The 19,233-nt window shown below is 43.3% G+C and overlaps 2 protein-coding genes across 2 annotated transcripts; one reads left to right on the top strand and one right to left on the bottom strand.

Moving 5' to 3' along the window:
• Window positions 1-323: 323 nt before the first annotated feature.
• On the top strand, window positions 324-3,100 carry LOC311246205 (glycoprotein hormone beta-5-like; the record flags this gene model as incomplete). The annotated part of the gene is made up of 2 exons (XM_084336323.1): window positions 324-452; window positions 2,912-3,100. 2 exons carry the CDS (start codon window positions 324-326, stop codon window positions 3,098-3,100), a joined length of 318 nt encoding a protein of 105 aa, XP_084192449.1.
• A 7,999-nt stretch (window positions 3,101-11,099) lies between these two features.
• gpha2 (glycoprotein hormone subunit alpha 2) lies at window positions 11,100-18,882 on the bottom strand (the record flags this gene model as incomplete). Its single annotated transcript, XM_084333778.1, has 3 exons — window positions 11,100-11,204; window positions 13,936-14,120; window positions 18,765-18,882. 3 exons carry the CDS (start codon window positions 18,880-18,882, stop codon window positions 11,100-11,102), a joined length of 408 nt encoding a protein of 135 aa, XP_084189904.1.
• Window positions 18,883-19,233: the final 351 nt, after the last annotated feature.

Consider the following 19,233-nt stretch of genomic DNA (forward strand, 5'->3'; position numbering starts at 1 on the left):
TCTCTCTCTTTCTCTCCTCTCCTCTCTTTCTCTCTCTTTCCTCTCTGTCTCTCTCTCTTTCTCTCCTCTCTGTCTCTCTCTCTCTCTCTCTCTCTCTCTCTCTCTCTCTCTCTCTCTCTCTCTCTCTCTCTCTCTCTCTCCTCTCTGTCTCTCTCTTTCTCTCTCTCTCTCTCTCTCTCTCTCTCTCTCTCTCTCTCTCTCTCTCTCTCTCTCTCTCTCTCTCTCTCTCTCTCTCTCCAGTCAGAATGCTGCAACTCCACACCCTCCCCCTCTCTCTCCTCCTCCTCCTCCTGGTCGCCGGGACGGTGGTGGTGTGTGTTACCATGACGACAACGCTCCACGGTTTCCGCGGCTGCGCCGTCAGAGAGTTCTCGTTCGTGGCCCAGAAGCCGGGCTGCCAGGGTCAAAGGATCACCACAGAGGCCTGCTGGGGGCGCTGCCACACCTGGGAGGTAGGGAGGGAGGACACCACACACACAGAGGTGAAGGGGAGGCCTCAGGCACAGCTGTGTGTGTGTGTGTGTGTGTGTGTGTGTGTGTGTGTGTGTGTGTGTGTGTGTGTGTGTGTGTGTGTGTGTGTGTGTGTGTGTGTGGTCAGTCCTTTGTTGCACATGTAATGACTATGACTATTAGGGGTGGGGGAAAATAGATTCAGCAATATATTGTGATATTTTTCGTGCTGATATTATATCGATACAGTGACACGACACCAAGTATCGATATATAAAAAAATCCCATTGCCAATGCCATTTTGCTACCTGCCCTGCCCTGCTAATTACTGATTGTTGCATGTTGTCGATTACAGCCTAGTTAAGGCTTGTTTGTTGCAACTATTCATTACACACTGATGAAGGCCGGACGGTCGAAAAAGTTTTGTGCATATATAAATTGTGCGTATTAAAATAAAATAACGATATTCCTTGAGTGCGGTCCCTACTCCCTTTTTTGTGACTTAGTATTTTTGGATTACGCACCTGTCTGAGCGCTACCTTTTCTACTTACAATGCCATTTTGCTGCAATACAAATTATTGGAGTGAGGTGAACAGACTGAAAACATGATCTTATTAGATAAGATGATGTAAACAACGTTTTCTGTTGGGGACATAATTTGCAGTTAAAAAAAGGTAATAAATCGTAATATCGTGACTCTGGTATTGTGATAATATCGTATCGCAGGGCCTCTGGTGATTCCCACCCCTAATGACTATCAGAGGCCTTGACTATGACCTAATGGTGCTGATATCAGAGGCCTTGACTATGACCTAATGGTGCTGATATCAGAGGCCTTGACTATGACCTAATGGTGCTGATATCAGAGGCCTTGACTATGACCTAATGGTGCTGATATCAGAGGCCTTGACTATGACCTAATGGGGCTGATATCAGAGGCCTTGACTATGACCTAATGGTGCTGATATCAGAGGCCTTGACTATGACCTAATGGTGCTGATATCAGAGGCCTTGACTATGACCTAATGGTGCTGATATCAGAGGCCTTGACTATGACCTAATGGTGCTGATATCAGAGGCCTTGACTATGACCTAATGGTGCTGATATCAGAGGCCTTGACTATGACCTAATGGTGCTGATATCAGAGGCCTTGACTATGACCTAATGGTGCTGATATCAGAGGCCTTGACTATGACCTAATGGTGCTGATATCAGAGGCCTTGACTATGACCTAATGGTGCTGATATCAGAGGCCTTGACTATGACCTAATGGTCATAGTCTATTATATGTTATTACTATTGTATTATGCACATCGTTGCGGGCAAGACCACCCGCATTTCATTGTATACTCGTATGCCGTGACAAATAAAACTCTTGACTTGACTCTTGACTTGAATGGTGCTGATATCAGAGGCCTTGCCTATGACTGTAGGCTAATGGTCCTTAAAAGCACGTCATAGCTGTCGGATGCAAACCTTGTTTTTACATGATTTGACATAGTTCTCTATAATGTTTCATAACACCCACATAACTACAAAACCCATTCAAAACACAATGTGAAATTGCTGTCAATCTGAAACTGAGCTTGTTTTTCTTAATCCCTGAAGGTGAGCCTTTTGGAGATGTAAAATGTTTACCTGACTAGCAATATCGTACCTAAAAGTTACTATTTGAATCCTATGTGCAGGGCTTGACATTAACACCTGCCACCCGCCAAATGCGGGTAGAATTCGGCAGTGGCGTGTAACTCCGTCACTCTTACCAGCCACTTTGGTGGGTAGACCGTGCAGCGTCACCGTGTTAGAGTCGTAGTGAAGAGTCTCTTCCCTCTCTCTCTCTCTCTCTCTCTCTCTCTCTCTCTCTCTCTCTCTCTCTCTCTCTCTCTCTCTCTCTCTCTCTCTCTCTCTCTCAGAACGCAGTGCGTTCCTAGAGTTTGCCTAATTCAGAGCAAACTCTAGGAACACGCCAACATTTTGGGAAATTAGCTTATCGTCTTCTCCAGAGAGAGACAAGAAGATAGATACCATTTTTCTCTGCACGTTAGCCTAGCTTAGCACAATGAATGGCCATGTCCGCTTCCAGGACATGGCCATTCATTGTGCTAAGCTAGGCTAACGTGCAGCCAGATAGCTTTCTACTGAACGAGAGAAAACTGGTATCTATCTTCTTGTCTCTCTCTGGAGAAGACGGTAAGCTCATTTCCCAAAATGTTGGCTTGAGCAAGACACTTAACCCCTAATTGCTCCAGATGAGCAGGTCGGCACCTTGCATGGTCGCCTCTGCCGTCGGTGTGTGAATGTGTGAGTCAAGTGAACGGGTCAAATGTGAGGAACAAATTGCAAAGCGCTTTGGATAAAAGCTGCTATATAAATGCAGCCATTTACCATTTATATGGATTCAACTAAAAGTAGTTTAAAAGGAGTTTATTAAATGTGTGTATTGTTACTGTTTCCAACAGAGACCGGTGCCAGACCCTCCATACATCCACCGCCAGCACCGCGTGTGCACGTACAGCCGCACCCGGCACATGACGGCCCGTCTGCCAGGGTGCCAGGCGGGCGTGTCGCCTCTCTACCACTACCCCATGGCCCTGCACTGCCACTGCACCGTGTGCTCCACGCAGGACACGGAGTGTGAGACCTTCTGAAGCCACGATGGACACACCTAGGTGTCAGGACAGAGGGCGGTCCCCACTGCTCCCCGAGGCGCTCTGTGTTTGGGGGAAGGGGCCCCCCCCCCGTATAGAGGTCCCTCGGGCAAAGACTTTGAATCTCCAGTTTGTCATGTCAATTTATTATCTGCCCTATCTCGCTTTAAATATGTAAATAAAGTATTAATTGACCACAGGAAATGTAACGTGTTACACGTTTTCAGAACACGTTTAAGTTCCCCTGCTGGACCTTAACCCCAATTTAACCATGTCTTAACCATAACCGTTAAGCGAATGTTTGAAACTAACCTCAACTCCAACTCTAATCATAGTGAGATAGGGATGAGAGCACTCGCCTGCCACTGCAATGATTGTTGTTTCCACTCCTGGTTGCGCCGTTTGTTTTGGACTTTTGCCAATACAATACTTAATATATTACTTTTTTTTGTATTTTATTTTTTTATTATTTTTTAAACAAACATATAAACAAACATGACAACACACGATAAGATATACAAGCATTATTAACAGTGCACATCCAATGAAATCACCATTTAGTTAAATGTCTTATACAGGATATACCCCTAATACCTGCTATCTAATACCCTACACACATATGCTCTAGCTCATACCCCCCCCTCCCGGACCCCCCATTGGATAATCCATCCATTATCCCTCACTCCTAACCAGACACTACCATTATATGCTAGCTTTTATTCTCTCCACCACTTCTAACCACATTGTCATTTTGGATTCATTGAGACCCAAAATTCTTGCTGTAGATATTTCTTGATAAATCACATATGATATGTAATAATCCAGACCTTTCAGCAAATTTTTTCCGGTTGGAACCATCGTGATGCTATCAGCTTTTTAGCCACTGTGATACCAGATAAAACCAATCTCTTTAGCTGTGGAGGTACTGCACACTCAAAAACATCATTCAGCAGTAATACAGAGTATATTCAGCAGTAGTACAGGTATATTCTGAGTTAAGAGATTTGATAATTGCTGGGTCACCTCTTTCCAGAATATCTTAACTGGTGGGCAGTCCCAGTACATGTGCATAAATGTTCCCTCGTCCCCATTTGTGCATAAGGAGCATTTGGAGTCTTGTTAATATATAATATATATTACTTATGGTTATAACATAACGTACATTATGTACCTTTTTTCCTGTGGTCGATTAGTATTTTAATTACGTTTTCTGTTGAGATTGTGTTGCTTTATTACATATTACTAGCTGTGAGCAAGTTTCATGACCCCAGGAGTGTTGGGGAGCACTGAACGACATCTAGTTCAATGAATAGTTTAACTACATTGTGCTGTAGCTGGGTGGTAGTCTACCTACTGTACATGCCTTTGGTCATGTAGTCAGTAGAATCTGTAATGCTGTCCAACAGCGACCTCTAGACAAAAGAGCCTCACTTGGTATTGCACTTTGTTTAAATGATTTGTTTTGGTCTGATGTGAGTGGGGATGGGGGGGAGGGGTTGCTACTGCTGGCCACACCTCAGGCTCTGCCAAGAGAGGTCTGGAGGAATTCACAATATAATAACTACTTACTTACTAAACTCCACTATGGAGTGCAATACCAAGTAAGGCCCGTTTGCCTAGACACCACTGTTTGATGGCATTACAGATTCTACCTTTATTAAGGTAGTTAATTACAAACTACATAAATCTCAAAAAAGTTACTATTTCGTTTGTATTTTTCTGATCCCACTTCAAAACCTGCTCCCTGTCTCTTTAAAACACACCTTCGGGCATTCGGTATCTAAGGATTGGCCTGCCCTGGTCACAAAATCAAACACACCCACACTGTCAGTAGCAGGTCAGTTGTTTCTCCATGTACCTACTGGTAGATAAGGTAAGGTAAGATAAGATAAGATATTCCTTTATTGATCCCCTTAGGGAAATTCAGGCGTCATAGCAGCACAGGGGAGGGGAGGTACAGGTATGGGCAGGATAATAAAAAGACAACAAAATTATAATCAATAAAAAAATGTAATCTGAATATAAAATAATGACAATATATGTCAATATAATGTCAACAACATAATGTCAATATATGACATTCCACACTCAGTTTGTGATCACTTTCCGCAATGTAGATTAGACATGGTTGAACTCCTTTTTCAAAATAGTTGTGGTACTCTGTTTGAGAGTAGTTAACATGTAATAATACACTTTATTTGTATAGCACCTTTCATACAGAAACTGCAGCTCAAAGTGCTTCACAACAGAAAAAAGACAGGCATAAAATGAGCACATAAAGTGCAGACATATAAAATCAGAGTTTTTCACATTAGGATCTAACATCCCAACAGGCCACATTGTTTATGGTTTGATTCAGTTTTATATAGACAATAATAAAAACAGTAAGATTAATAGACAGAGTAAAATAGTGCAATAGTGCAGTGCAATCAAATTGTAGAATAAATAGATAAAAAAAATTTTTTTTACAGTGCAATAAAACAGTTCAAAGTCGTCTTTATGAAAAAAGTTCTTTCATTGTTCTTTCATTATGAAGTAACTGGTGGTTTGGTAAACAAGCCTCATGAAACCCACTGAAAAACCCCAATAGAGAACGTTAAGAATACATACAAGTCCATTTGAAAATGAGGTTGTTTTTCTTCATTCCTGAAAAAAGTTACCCTTCTAGAGATACTGTACTACAAGGCTTTTAGCTGACAGCGGCCACACTGTCTCTATGTTCTACAGCAGTCAGACAGAGGGAACCTATAAGAACTCCTGCACCTGGCTGGGCCTCTAATGTTCTGACTTGTATTTAGCACTTTTCAAAAACAATCGAATAAAACAACAAAAGGTGAATGTTTGTATGCGTGGTTACAAGGTGTCTCTCCTATTCTCTCTCTTTCTCTCCCTCCACCGTCTTCTGCAACACTGTCGTATTTATATCATGTGGGGGGGGGGGGGGGGGGGGGCTTAGTCGACGTTTGCATTAGTCAACATTTACATGAACTGTTCCATTTCTAAATGCAACCTAGTCCAGTGGTTCTCAGACCCCCATTTAATAAGAGTGTGTTCCAGGTACCCCCATCTGAGAAAATATTAGTTGTTAGAATATATATTCATTATTCCAGAATTCCACAAGTGTCTATACTGTACAGTAGTTGGAATATAACAGAGGAGTCAGTGAAACCTATGATCAGAATATGATTCTTATACTGTACATTTTCTCATTGGGCTAACTTATTGTGAATAACATTTTAAGGAATTTAAACTATTCCCCATTTTTCTGTTGACCCCATGGAACCCTCTCTTTGACTCCTGGGGGCCCCCAGACCCCAGTTTGAGAACCACTGACCCGGCAGTCACTACATGTTATAGTGCATTCATATCTGTCTGTTTCATATTCAGATATAGTGGTATACATACACATGTAGAGAGGTACAGATATAGTGGTATAAATACCCATGTAGAGGGGTACAGATATAGTGGTATAAATACACATGTAGAGGGATACAGATATAGTGGTATAAATACACATGTAGAGGGGTACAGATATAGTGGTATAAATACACATGTAGAGGTTTACAGATATAGTGGTATAAATACCCATGTAGAGGGGTACAGATATAGTGGTATAAATACACATGTAGAGGGATACAGATATAGTGGTATAAATACACATGTAGAGGGGTACAGATATAGTGGTATAAATACACATGTAGAGGGATACAGATATAGTGGTATAAATACACATGTAGAGAGGTACAGATATAGTGGTATAAATACCCATGTAGAGGGGTACAGATATAGTGGTATAAATACACATGTAGAGGGGTACAGATACATGGTATAAATACACATGTAGAGGGGTACAGATATAGTGGTATAAATACACATGTAGAGGGGTACAGATACATGGTATAAATACACATGTAGAGGGGTACAGATATAGTGGTATAAATACACATGTAGAGAGGTACAGATATAGTGGTATAAATACACATGTAGAGAGGTACAGATATAGTGGTATAAATACACATGTAGAGGGGTACAGATATAGTGGTATAAATACACATGTAGATGGTACAGATATAGTGGTATAAATACCCATGTAGAGGGATACAGATATAGTGGTATAAATACACATGTAGAGGTTTACAGATATAGTGGTATAAATACCCATGTAGAGGGATACAGATATAGTGGTATAAATACCCATGTAGAGGTTTACAGATATAGTGGTATAAATACACATGTAGAGGGGTACAGATATAGTGGTATAAATACACATGTAGAGGGGTATAGATATAGTGGTATAAATACACATGTAGAGAGATACAGATATAGTGGTATAAATACACATGTAGAGGGGTACAGATATAGTGGTATAAATACACATGTAGAGGGGTACAGATATAGTGGTATAAATACACATGTAGAGGGGTACAGATATAGTGGTATTAATACACATGTAGAGGGGTACAGATATAGTGGTATAAATACACATGTAGAGGGGTACAGATATAGTGGTATAAATACCCATGTAGAGGGGTACAGATATAGTGGTATAAATACACATGTAGAGAGGTACAGATATAGTGGTATAAATACACATGTAGAGAGGTACAGATATAGTGGTATTAATACACATGTAGAGGGGTACAGATATAGTGGTATAAATACACATGTAGAGGGGTACAGATATAGTGGTATAAATACACATGTAGAGGGGTACAGATATAGCCTAAGCATGGATGTGTCAGTGAGTACAGTATGTGTCCTCGGAGGATTCTAGCAAACAATTATACATCAATATTTATTACTTCACGTTTGTAGAATATCATTTTGATTGAAATGGAAATAATCTCAGTACAGTGCATTGCTTTTCTTTTTTTCTTTAATTTCATCAAATATTACCAACACTCTTTCTCGTTACCAATACATAGTATTTACAAAAAATTCCAAAATGTTCAAATATCATAAATATAAATAAACGTTTGTACATTCTCTAGTCTCGTTGTCCGTGTTGTTCAGTGGTTACAGCAAAGAATGAAACTACAATATGTCGTCTACTGGTATAAACTGGATATGACTGTCGCTAATTCTCTACAATTGGCTACTGTATGTTCTATGTGGAACCCTGGAAAAAACTGTTACCATCAACTGAAAGAGATAACAGAAAATCATAACAGAACATGAAGTACAGTGTTTCCCAAACTCAGTGCCAGTACTGTGGTGCCTGCTATTACTATTCTCTAGTGTTAGTTCTGATAGAAGTGGTCCTGAGGACAGCACCATTGTTCGCTGGTCCCCAGGGACAATTAATGTCTGATCCCAAAGACCAAGATGTTTCAGAAATGCTACAGCAACTGCTACGGTTTCATTAAATCGCAGTGTATATGTGATTCTATAACATTGGCTCTTTAAGATTTGCAACCCAGTATCTTGGCCTCGAGACCAAAGATTGGGTAAAACACACTAGTATTGTGGTTATGTGGGGAAACCAAAGGAAACGACCCACAGGCCATTAAGGGTCCAGACCCATAGTTTAAAGGGATAGTTCAGATTATTATTATTATAATTTTGTATCCACTTTTTCTCCTTCCTTTTTCTGTTTTTCTCCCATCCCAATTTAGTCGTGCCAATTCCCCCCTCCCCTATCTTGATCGTTGCTTGCATGTGCCCCCCACTAGTCGGTCGTAGGGAGGGTTGAAGAATCTATCGCATGTCCCCTCCGATACATGCAGAGTCAGCCAGCCACTTCTTTTCACCTGCCAGCGCGGACTCTCATTGGCGAGGTGTAACGTGTGGGAGGCTCACAGTACCCTCGACATCTCCTGTCCTTGCTGTGCAGGCGCCCTGACCGACCTGCAGGAGTCGCTGTTTACAACGACCAGACTACCATCCATCGACTCCCCTCCCGCTGACTCTGCCAATTGAGTCAGTACGACGGCCGGCCCAAGCCGGAGGCAACGCTGACAGCCGGATCCGATACCGGTGTATCACGCATTGGTGACGAGCGCTTAGACCGCTGCGCCACCCAGCCGCCAGTTCAGATTATTATTATAATTTTTTTACATAAAGTGGTATAAAATACTTGCCAGTAGTGTAATCAATGCATAGCCAATGCATTAGCTTCCAAAAGGCTTTAATATAAAAAAGGTTAAATATATTCTGCTGTGGATGGTTGCTTAATTTCCCTCAGGATCAATAAAGTACTTGTAATATATTCTATTCTCTTCTATTCTCTGGTTAAAACGTTGTGGTGCCCTGCTCACTTGTAACACTGCCTGAACATGGATCACAGGTCTCGGTGGGTAATGGCTGTGCATCGATTACATCACTGTGCAATCCAAACTATCCCTTTAATAAACGCTCCTCTGTGACAATACGTTCACCACCAGCTTGTTGGGTCCCAGGTTTCTACTCATAGAGTCAATATACACACTGTGATTAGAAATCAAGGCCCTTTCCTGCATCTAACTTGGGCCTGGCTTTGAAGCTGTGGCGTTGATGGATTTCAATTATATAGCCCTTAAAGGGGCACTGCACAAAACAATGTTGCACATAATCTCCCATACATCCAAAAACTCCAAACAGTTTTGCACACATTCATTTAGTTTGACAGTTATTGATAGTAAAGGAGTTTGAATATGGCCACCAGCGATGTCATTGGCTCAATGAAATGATAAGGTAGCAGTCCCTATAAGACAAGGTATTGCTATTTCTTCATCTACATCATTTCACGGTGCTGTAATTAACGCAACACAAGGAATCAATGTCAATGATGACATCACTAGTGGCCATATTCAAATTAATTTACTCTCAATAACTGTCAAACTGAATGAATGTTTGCAAACCTGTTTAGAGTTTCTGGATGTGTGTGAGATGTGCAGAATAAATTTTTAAAGCATTGTTTTTTGGTGAAGCATGCCATCAACACAGGTCTTTGGCTTATCAAGGTTCTACAATACGCCTCCCCTGTCCTGATCAAATTCCCACATTAGACTTTATTGTCTTGCAAAGACACACAATAGTTTTACATAAAGCATTCTCTCTCTATCGCTGTCTCTCTTCCATGTACACAGATCCACAGACACACAAGCCCATCTCAATTTCACATACAAACAGCATCTGGGGGATGTGTGGGGCCTTCGAGCAACATTGTACTTGCTTTGTGCCTATTCTTAAGTCTGCACGTTTACATTGCACTACTCTTATTGTCTTTTATACCTATTCTGATGTCTGCAATTTATGCATTGTTTATTATTCTGTCAATTGTGTGCTGATTTTATGCCTATGTTCATTTGATACTAATTGCTGTGGGGCACTCTGGACTGCGGTCCATGTGTGAAAAAAAGTGCTATGTAGATAGTTGTTGATATTTATTATTTTTATATTGTAGAAGTGTGTGCATTGAAATGTCTGTAAAGTCTCGACGACATTGAAAATGAGGGTGACCTCAATTGTCTTTTCGAGAATAAATAAAGGTTTGAATGAATGAATGAGTCTTTGTACACAAAATCCAAAGCTCGCCCCCCCCCCCCTCTCACTCTTTGAGTCCCTAAACCGATCGGAAAAGGGATATTTTTAGCATGTACTGTACAGTGCCGTGATTGTAGAAGAAGTCCCCTACTTGATAATCATAAGTCATTCATACCGCAGGCTGCAGCAGCCCTCAGGCATGTAGAGAAGTGAGAACTTCTACAACGGCTACTAACTGTCGTCTGGTATATCAGTAGCACTTTGAGGGGGTTTCAATTCACGTTCAATTAAATAAATTAAATGAAATGTCTTCTAAATATTTAAATATAAAAAAAATTATAAAAAAAGAAAACATTTAGCACAAAAAGGTAATCTGTAATATTGAAGTAGATAGAATGAGGATTCAACCACCCCTGTCCGTTCTATCCCAGTTCTGTGGTTCATCATTTCAGTTTGCATTTTGAACTGGTTGATTTGATTTCAATTGTGATCCGGTATGTAGTCAGCGTGTTCCGTGTCAGTAGCGTGTTCCGTGTCAGTAGCGTGACTTGCGGCACATGTCACAGCGACAGGCCCTCGCCGTCAGGATCTCTATGTCGTCATGGTGACGACCTCTGGGGCAGTCCAGACGAACTTTGACCTGAGGGAAACATGGATAGAATAGAATACAAAGGTTTACGAATGAGCCAAAAAGCCACAACTGGGAACACCATCCATCCATCCATCCATCCATGATCCATCCATCCATCCACATTTTCTCTCCTTCATTTTCTCTCGCTCCATCATCCAGTTCTCCAGTTTCCATCTGTATTGTATTCCTCTCCTTCCATCCTTTCAATTAACATATCCTTGTATCCATTTACATTCACTGGGAATAATCCAAAATGGCCAATAAAAAAGGAAGAAATTGGAACCCACTTGAACTGAGAATTTGACATGAAGATCACAATGAACAGCTTTACTCCAGGCAGCGAGACACAGTGAGTGTTTCAAGCTTAAAGCTCTGTTTGATGGATGCTGCCTGGGGGCAGCTTTGCCTTGTCTTGCTGAATGGAGTGAAGCAGTTAACTGTTTAACTTTTGTTTGTTTGATGTGCATTACTTGTTCCCCAGGTTCTATATTCCCCCATCCCGCTACCCGCTCCTGAAAAAGCGACCGAGTTGTGTGAGGGCCGACCACGTCAGCTTGCTTCACTTCTCTGTCATTACGGTAGTGTTCTCAAACGTACACGTCACGACTAAAAAAAGGTCCTATGTTCCCCGCTACTCTCGAAAAAGCGACAGAGTTGTGTGAGGGTGTAGATAGATGGTGCAACAGATTTGCACGTAGGCCTATCAAAGATAATATGTTCAATACACCATAGTATTATAAATGGGTCTTAACAAGATAGCCAACATCACGTAGGCCTATCAAAGATAATATTGTAGCGTTCTGTCATACCGTCATTGAAGAATGAGGAGAGTTTTCTGTTTCTTTCGCTTGTTATGTCCACACAGCTGTTCTCTCGGATCGCGCACAGGTTGGTGTGCTCAAACAGGCCGACCAGATAAACGATAATCAATCCAAAATAAGCTTTTATTGCTTACACATACACACACACACACATACACACACATACACACACACACACACACATACACACACACACACGGCTCTCGCTCTCTCTCGGCTCTCGGTCCTCGCTCTCTCTCGGCTCTCGCTCTCTCTCGGCTCTCGGTTCTCGCTCTCTCTCGGCTCTCGCTCTCTCTCGGCTCTCGCTCTCTCTCGGCTCTCGGTTCTCGCTCTCTCTCGGCTCTCGGTCCTCGCTCTCTCTCGGCTCTCGGTTCTCGGTTCTCGCTCTCTCTCGGCTCTCGCTCTCTCTCGGCTCTCGGTTCTCGGTTCTCGCTCTCTCTCGGCTCTCGCTCTCTCTCGGCTCTCGCTCTTGCTCTCTCTCGGCTCTCGGTTCTCGCTCTCTCTCGGCTCTCGGTTCTCGCTCTCTCTCGGCTCTCGCTCTTGCTCTCTCTCGGCTCTCGGTTCTCGCTCTCTCTCGGCTCTCGCTCTCGCTCTCTCTCGGCTCTCGGTTCTCGCTCTCTCTCGGCTCTCGCTCTTGCTCTCTCTCGGCTCTCGGTTCTCGCTCTCTCTCGGCTCTCGCTCTTGCTCTCTCTCGGCTCTCGGTTCTCGCTCTCTCTCGGCTCTCGCTCTTGCTCTCTCTCGGCTCTCGGTTCTCGCTCTCTCTCGGCTCTCGCTCTCGCTCTCGCTCTCTCTCGGCTCTCGCTCTCGCTCTCGCTCTCTCTCGGCTCTCGGTTCTCGCTCTCTCTCGGCTAGAAATTAATGAATATGAAACTGTGGTACAATCAATAACACTTTAAAATACTCGAGTGACTGACGGACATTTCCCGATAGCGCGATCTCTCCGAACCTGTATATAAGTACATTAATATGAAACTGTTGTTTCCCCCCTGGGATATATAGGAGGGGCACCGGAAGTTATGTTGTTGTCATGGTTACACGCGAGAGAACAGCTGTGTGGACATAACAAGCTAAGTGTTTTGGACCTGTATGTAACGGTTGAGTCTGGAATTAAACGACACGAAAGAAATATAAAACTCTCCTCATTCTTCAATGACGGTATGACAGAACGCTACAATATTATCTTTGATAGGCCTACGTGCAAATCTGTTGCACCGCCGGTAGCCGGTGCTCTCTTACGGGCAGCCATGGTGGTGAGCTGCGGGGAATATAGAACCTTTATTTCAGCAGGGAACATAGGACCCTTTTTTTGTTCGGGAGCGGGCGGGACCGGGAACATAGAACCTTATTTCGAGAGCGGGGAACTTAGATTTTTTTTTTTTTTTTTTTTTTTTTAAACAGGGAACATAGAACCCGGGGAACATAGGGATGACCCCACTTGGTCCTGTGCTAACTGAGTGGCGGCCTAGAGGTTAGAGAAGCGGGCTTGTGACTTGGTCGCTGGTTCAATCCCCAGTACCAGCAGGAAAAACGGATGGGGAATTGAATAACGCTCTCCCTTCCCTCAATACCCACTGTTGAAGTGCCCTTGAGCAAGATGCACTCACCGTCTTCTCCAGAGTCAGACAAGAAGATGGAGACCAGCTTCCTCTCGTTCAGTAAAAAGCTATCTGGCTGCAAGCTAGCCTAGCTTAGCACAAATTAATGGAGGCGGATACGGACCAGCTAGCCAAGCTGTTGGCCAAAAACATCTTTCCCGGAGTTTTAAGCTAGGCTAGTGGTCCGTATCTGCTTCCATTAATTTGTGCTAAGCTAGGCTAGCTTGCATCTATCTTCTTGTCTGACTCTGGAGAAGATGGTGAGCACATTTACCATAATATTGGCGTGCTCCTTTAACTTTTCATCTGAGTTGAAGTGCCTACCCGGGCCTCCTTGCTGATGGTGCAGCACCGTGAAGCAGAGGTGATGTTGTGGGTGAAGTTGGACGCCACCAGCACGGAGTATCTCGACGGGAAGGCGCTGGACTCACAGTAGCCCACGCACGCGTACACCAGATGGGTGCCTTTACACGTACCGCGACGGTCGCTACGGATGGTCACGTTGAAGGCTAGAGGAGAGGAAGGAGAGGGGGAGATGAGTTACACGTCGCCCCACAGGAAGTGATTGACACTTTCAGTGTATCGTGGTCATTCAGCTGCCATGGAGTTTCGATATTGTTGTCATGGGGAACAAGCATTGTTTTAGAAAATGTTTTGTAAAATGTTCCGAAAGTTGGAATGTTCTTCAACTCTACCACTAGAATGTTCATCCAAATGATGGGTTTCTATTGTAAACCAAGAGAGGAAGGATGGGACGCAGGGACAAGGTGCAGCGCTGGAAGACAATACTACTTTGGACAGTGTGATTTGTCCCCCAGTGGTAAATCAAAGAAAAGAAATAAATCAGATATTGATTGAAAAAGTGTGGTTTTAATCAACTGCGGAAAATTGGGCGGGTTTCAGCTGTCCTGACTGTGGTGGGGAGTTTGTTCCACAACCCTGGAGCCAGGACAGAGATTAGCCTGCATCGCTTCAACGACCCCCCGCCAGGAGAGCGAAGAGGAGGCAGCCGGAAGATGCAGAGTTAATCAACTGAGGGTGTAGTTATAAGATGCAGAGTGCAGGGATCTTGAGGGTGTGTAGTTATAAGATGCAGAGTGCAGGGATCTTGAGGGTGTGTAGTTAGAAGATGCAGAGTGCGTTGATCTTGAGGGTGTGTAGTTAGAAGATGCAGAGTGCAGGGATCTTTAGGGTGTGTAGTTAGAAGATGCAGAGTGCGTTGATCTTGAGGGTGTGTAGTTAGAAGATGCAGAGTGCATTGATCTTGAGGGTGTGTAGTTAGAAGATGCAGAGTGCGTTGATCTTGAGGGTGTGTAGTTAGAAGATGCAGAGTGCAGGGATCTTTAGGGTGTGTAGTTAGAAGATGCAGAGTGCGTTGATCTTGAGGGTGTGTAGTTAGAAGATGCAGAGTGCGTTGATCTTGAGGGTGTGTAGTTAGAAGATGCAGAGTGCGTTGATCTTGAGGGTGTGTAGTTAGAAGATGCAGAGTGCAGGGATCTTGAGGGTGTGTAGTTAGAAGATGCAGAGTGCGTTGATCTTGAGGGTGTGTAGTTAGAAGATGCAGAGTGCGTTGATCTTGAGGGTGTGTAGTTAGAAGATGCAGAGTGCAGGGATCTTGAGGGTGTGTAGTTAGAAGATGCAGAGTGCATTGATCTTGAGGGTGTGTAGTTAGAAGATGCAGAGTGTGTTGATCTTGAGGGTGTGTAGTTAGAAGATGCAGAGTGCATTGATCTTGAGGGTGTGTAGTTAGAAGATGCAGAGTGCGTTGATCTTGAGGGTGTGTAGTTAGAAGATGCAGAGTGCGTTGATCTTGAGGGTGTGTAGTTAGAAGATGCAGAGTGCGTTGATCTTGAGGGTGTGTAGTTAGAAGATGCAGAGTGCGTTGATCTTGAGGGTGTGTAGTTAGAAGATGCAGAGTGCATTGATCTTGAGGGTGTGTAGTTAGAAGATGCAGAGTGCGTTGATCTTGAGGGTGTGTAGTTAGAAGATGCAGAGTGCGTTGATCTTGAGGGTGTGTAGTTAGAAGATGCAGAGTGCGTTGATCTTGAGGGTGTGTAGTTAGAAGATGCAGAGTGCATTGATCTTGAGGGTGTGTAGTTAGAAGATGCAGAGTGCGTTGATCTTGAGGGTGTGTAGTTAGAATATGCAGAGTGCATTGATCTTGAGGGTGTGTAGTTAGAAGATGCAGAGTGCGTTGATCTTGAGGGTGTGTAGTTAGAAGATGCAGAGTGCGTTGATCTTGAGGGTGTGTAGTTAGAAGATGCAGAGTGTGTTGATCTTGAGGGTGTGTAGTTAGAAGATGCAGAGTGCGTTTATCTTGAGGGTGTGTAGTTAGAAGATGCAGAGTGCGTTGATCTTGAGGGTGTGTAGTTAGAAGATGCAGAGTGCATTGATCTTGAGGGTGTGTAGTTAGAAGATGCAGAGTGCGTTGATCTTGAGGGTGTGTAGTTAGAAGATGCAGAGTGCGTTGATCTTGAGGGTGTGTAGTTAGAAGATGCAGAGTGCATTGATCTTGAGGGTGTGTAGTTAGAAGATGCAGAGTGCGTTGATCTTGAGGGTGTGTAGTTAGAAGATGCAGAGTGCGTTGATCTTGTGGGTGTGTAGTTAGAAGATGCAGAGTGCGTTGATCTTGAGGGTGTGTAGTTAGAAGATGCAGAGTGCGTTGATCTTGAGGGTGTGTAGTTAGAAGATGCAGAGTGCGTTGATCTTGAGGGTGTGTAGTTAGAAGATGCAGAGTGCGGAGATCTTGAGGGTGTGTAGTTAGAAGATGCAGAGTGCAGGGATCTTGAGGGTGTGTAGTTAGAAGATGCAGAGTGCAGGGATCTTGAGGGTGTGTAGTTAGAAGATGCAGAGTGCGTTGATCTTGAGGGTGTGTAGTTAGAAGATGCAGAGTGCGTTGATCTTGAGGGTGTGTAGTTAGAAGATGCAGAGTGCGTTGATCTTGTGGGTGTGTAGTTAGAAGATGCAGAGTGCGTTGATCTTGAGGGTGTGTAGTTAGAAGATGCAGAGTGCGTTGATCTTGAGGGTGTGTAGTTAGAAGATGCAGAGTGCGTTGATCTTGAGGGTGTGTAGTTAGAAGATGCAGAGTGCGTTGATCTTGAGGGTGTGTAGTTAGAAGATGCAGAGTGCGTTGATCTTGAGGGTGTGTAGTTAGAAGATGCAGAGTGCATTGATCTTGAGGGTGTGTAGTTAGAAGATACAGAGTGCGTTGATCTTGAGGGTGTGTAGTTAGAATATGCAGAGTGCATTGATCTTGAGGGTGTGTAGTTAGAAGATGCAGAGTGCGTTGATCTTGAGGGTGTGTAGTTAGAAGATGCAGAGTGCGTTGATCTTGAGGGTGTGTAGTTAGAAGATGCAGAGTGTGTTGATCTTGAGGGTGTGTAGTTAGAAGATGCAGAGTGCGTTTATCTTGAGGGTGTGTAGTTAGAAGATGCAGAGTGCGTTGATCTTGAGGGTGTGTAGTTAGAAGATGCAGAGTACGTTGATCTTGAGGGTGTGTAGTTAGAAGATGCAGAGTGCGTTGATCTTGAGGGTGTGTAGTTAGAAGATGCAGAGTACGTTGATCTTGAGGGTGTGTAGTTAGAAGATGCAGAGTGCGGAGATATTGAGGGTGTGTAGTTAGAAGATGCAGAGTGCAGGGATCTTGAGGGTGTGTAGTTAGAAGATGCAGAGTGCAGGGATCTTGAGGGTGTGTAGTTAGAAGATGCAGAGTGCGTTGATCTTGAGGGTGTGTAGTTAGAAGATGCAGAGTGCGTTGATCTTGAGGGTGTGTAGTTAGAAGATGCAGAGTCCGTTGATCTTGTGGGTGTGTAGTTAGAAGATGCAGAGTGCGTTGATCTTGAGGGTGTGTAGTTAGAAGATGCAGAGTGCGTTGATCTTGAGGGTGTGTAGTTAGAAGATGCAGAGCGTAGGGGTCTTGAGGGTGTGTAGTTAGAAGATGCAGAGTGCGGGGATCTTGAGGGTGTGTAGTTAGAAGATGCAGAGTGTAGGGGTCTTGAGGGTTTGTAGTTAGAAGATGCAGAGCGTAGGGGTCTTGAGTGTGTGTAGTTAGAAGATGCAGAGTGCGGAGATCTTGAGGGTGTGTAGTTAGAAGATGCAGAGTGCGGAGATCTTGAGGGTGTGTGGTTAGAAGATGCAGAGTGTAGGGGTCTTGAGGGTGTGTAGTTAGAAGATGCAGAGTGTAGGGGTCTTGAGGGTGTGTAGTTAGAAGATGCAGAGTGTAGGGGTATTGAGGGTGTGTAGTTAGAAGATGCAGAGTGTAGGGGTCTTGAGGGTGTGTAGTTAGAAGATGCAGAGTGTAGGGGTCTTGAGGGTTTGTAGTTAGAAGATGCAGAGCGTAGGGGTCTTGAGGGTGTGTAGTTAGAGACCAGTGACCGGAGGTAGGAGGGAGCCGTTCAGCCAGTGTCCCATCCTCCATTTAGATTTAGAATTTAGTTTTGCATTCATTAGGATTAAGAAGGATCACATTCAAGTTAACCCTTATGTGGTGTTAGGGTCTCCAGCGACCTGTTTCAAGGTTATAATATGTAATAACTACCATGTAGTTGATTCTATTAGAACAAGGCTTTATGATATCCTCCACAACACATATTATATAAGCACAGCAAAACTATGTTTCACCATTTTGAAAATTCTGAAGGTATCTGCAGAAAAAAAGGTACGACTGTGGTGTTAGGGTCATTCTTGACCCGGCAAGGTAAAACTATACTATAAAAATACTAAATATAAATAAATAAAATAATAATAAATATACTAAACTTTTTTTCAGTAGTTATATTCTAATATTGTTATATTATAGTCAGAAAACATTATTATCTATGGGTTTCACATTTAGTATATTATGATTGAACAACCTAATTTTCATCTTAAAAATAAGGGACATGATGTGTCTCGGGGGCCATAAATCAAATTACAATGGGATTGTTATGGTTATGAATGCATATAATGTTAGTTAGGATGTAGTATTAACTATATTGAGTGATACTCCTTTCTTTTTAGTGGTCAGGACTGAGTTAGACCTGCATGCTTCTTTGTACATGTGTAATGTGTGTGTGTGTGTGTGTGTGTGTGTGTGCGTGTGTGTGTGTGTGTGTACATGTGTGCGTGTGTGTGTGTGTGTGTGTACATGTGTGCGTGTGTGCACCGCTACTCACGGAATAGGTGACACCCCGGGGTGAGGCCGTCGTAACTCCAGCCAATAGGGGACAGTATCAGCAGTGACATCACTGGCAGGATCAGCAGGCAGAGGCGAGAGGTTGTGCACGGCGACATGGTGATGGGGCCTGGGAGTGACGTAAAGAACACAAGACTGTGAGACAAACGATGCGTTTTGACAACAGACATGACAGCGTGGTCAGAAGACCCCAACATGCCCACCGACGCCTAAAACCTTCCAGGTCAAATGTCATTGATTCATTTTGCTCCACTAGTCTACTAGCCATGGTTTCATGGCTTTGAAGGCGTCTCCATGGACAGACACATGGAAAGAAACAGTTATTTTAAATTATTCATTTGAATCTACTCATTCGGTTATAACAGACTGCGGTACATAACATTTAAATTACGTTAATTCCATCATCCTTTTGGGACCCTTAAAAAGAAAAAGAAAAAAATGATCAAAGC

Source organism: Notolepis coatsorum, assembly GCF_963971535.1.
Source record: "Notolepis coatsorum genome assembly, chromosome: 1".
In the NCBI taxonomy this organism is placed as follows: Eukaryota; Metazoa; Chordata; class Actinopteri; order Aulopiformes; family Paralepididae; genus Notolepis; species Notolepis coatsorum.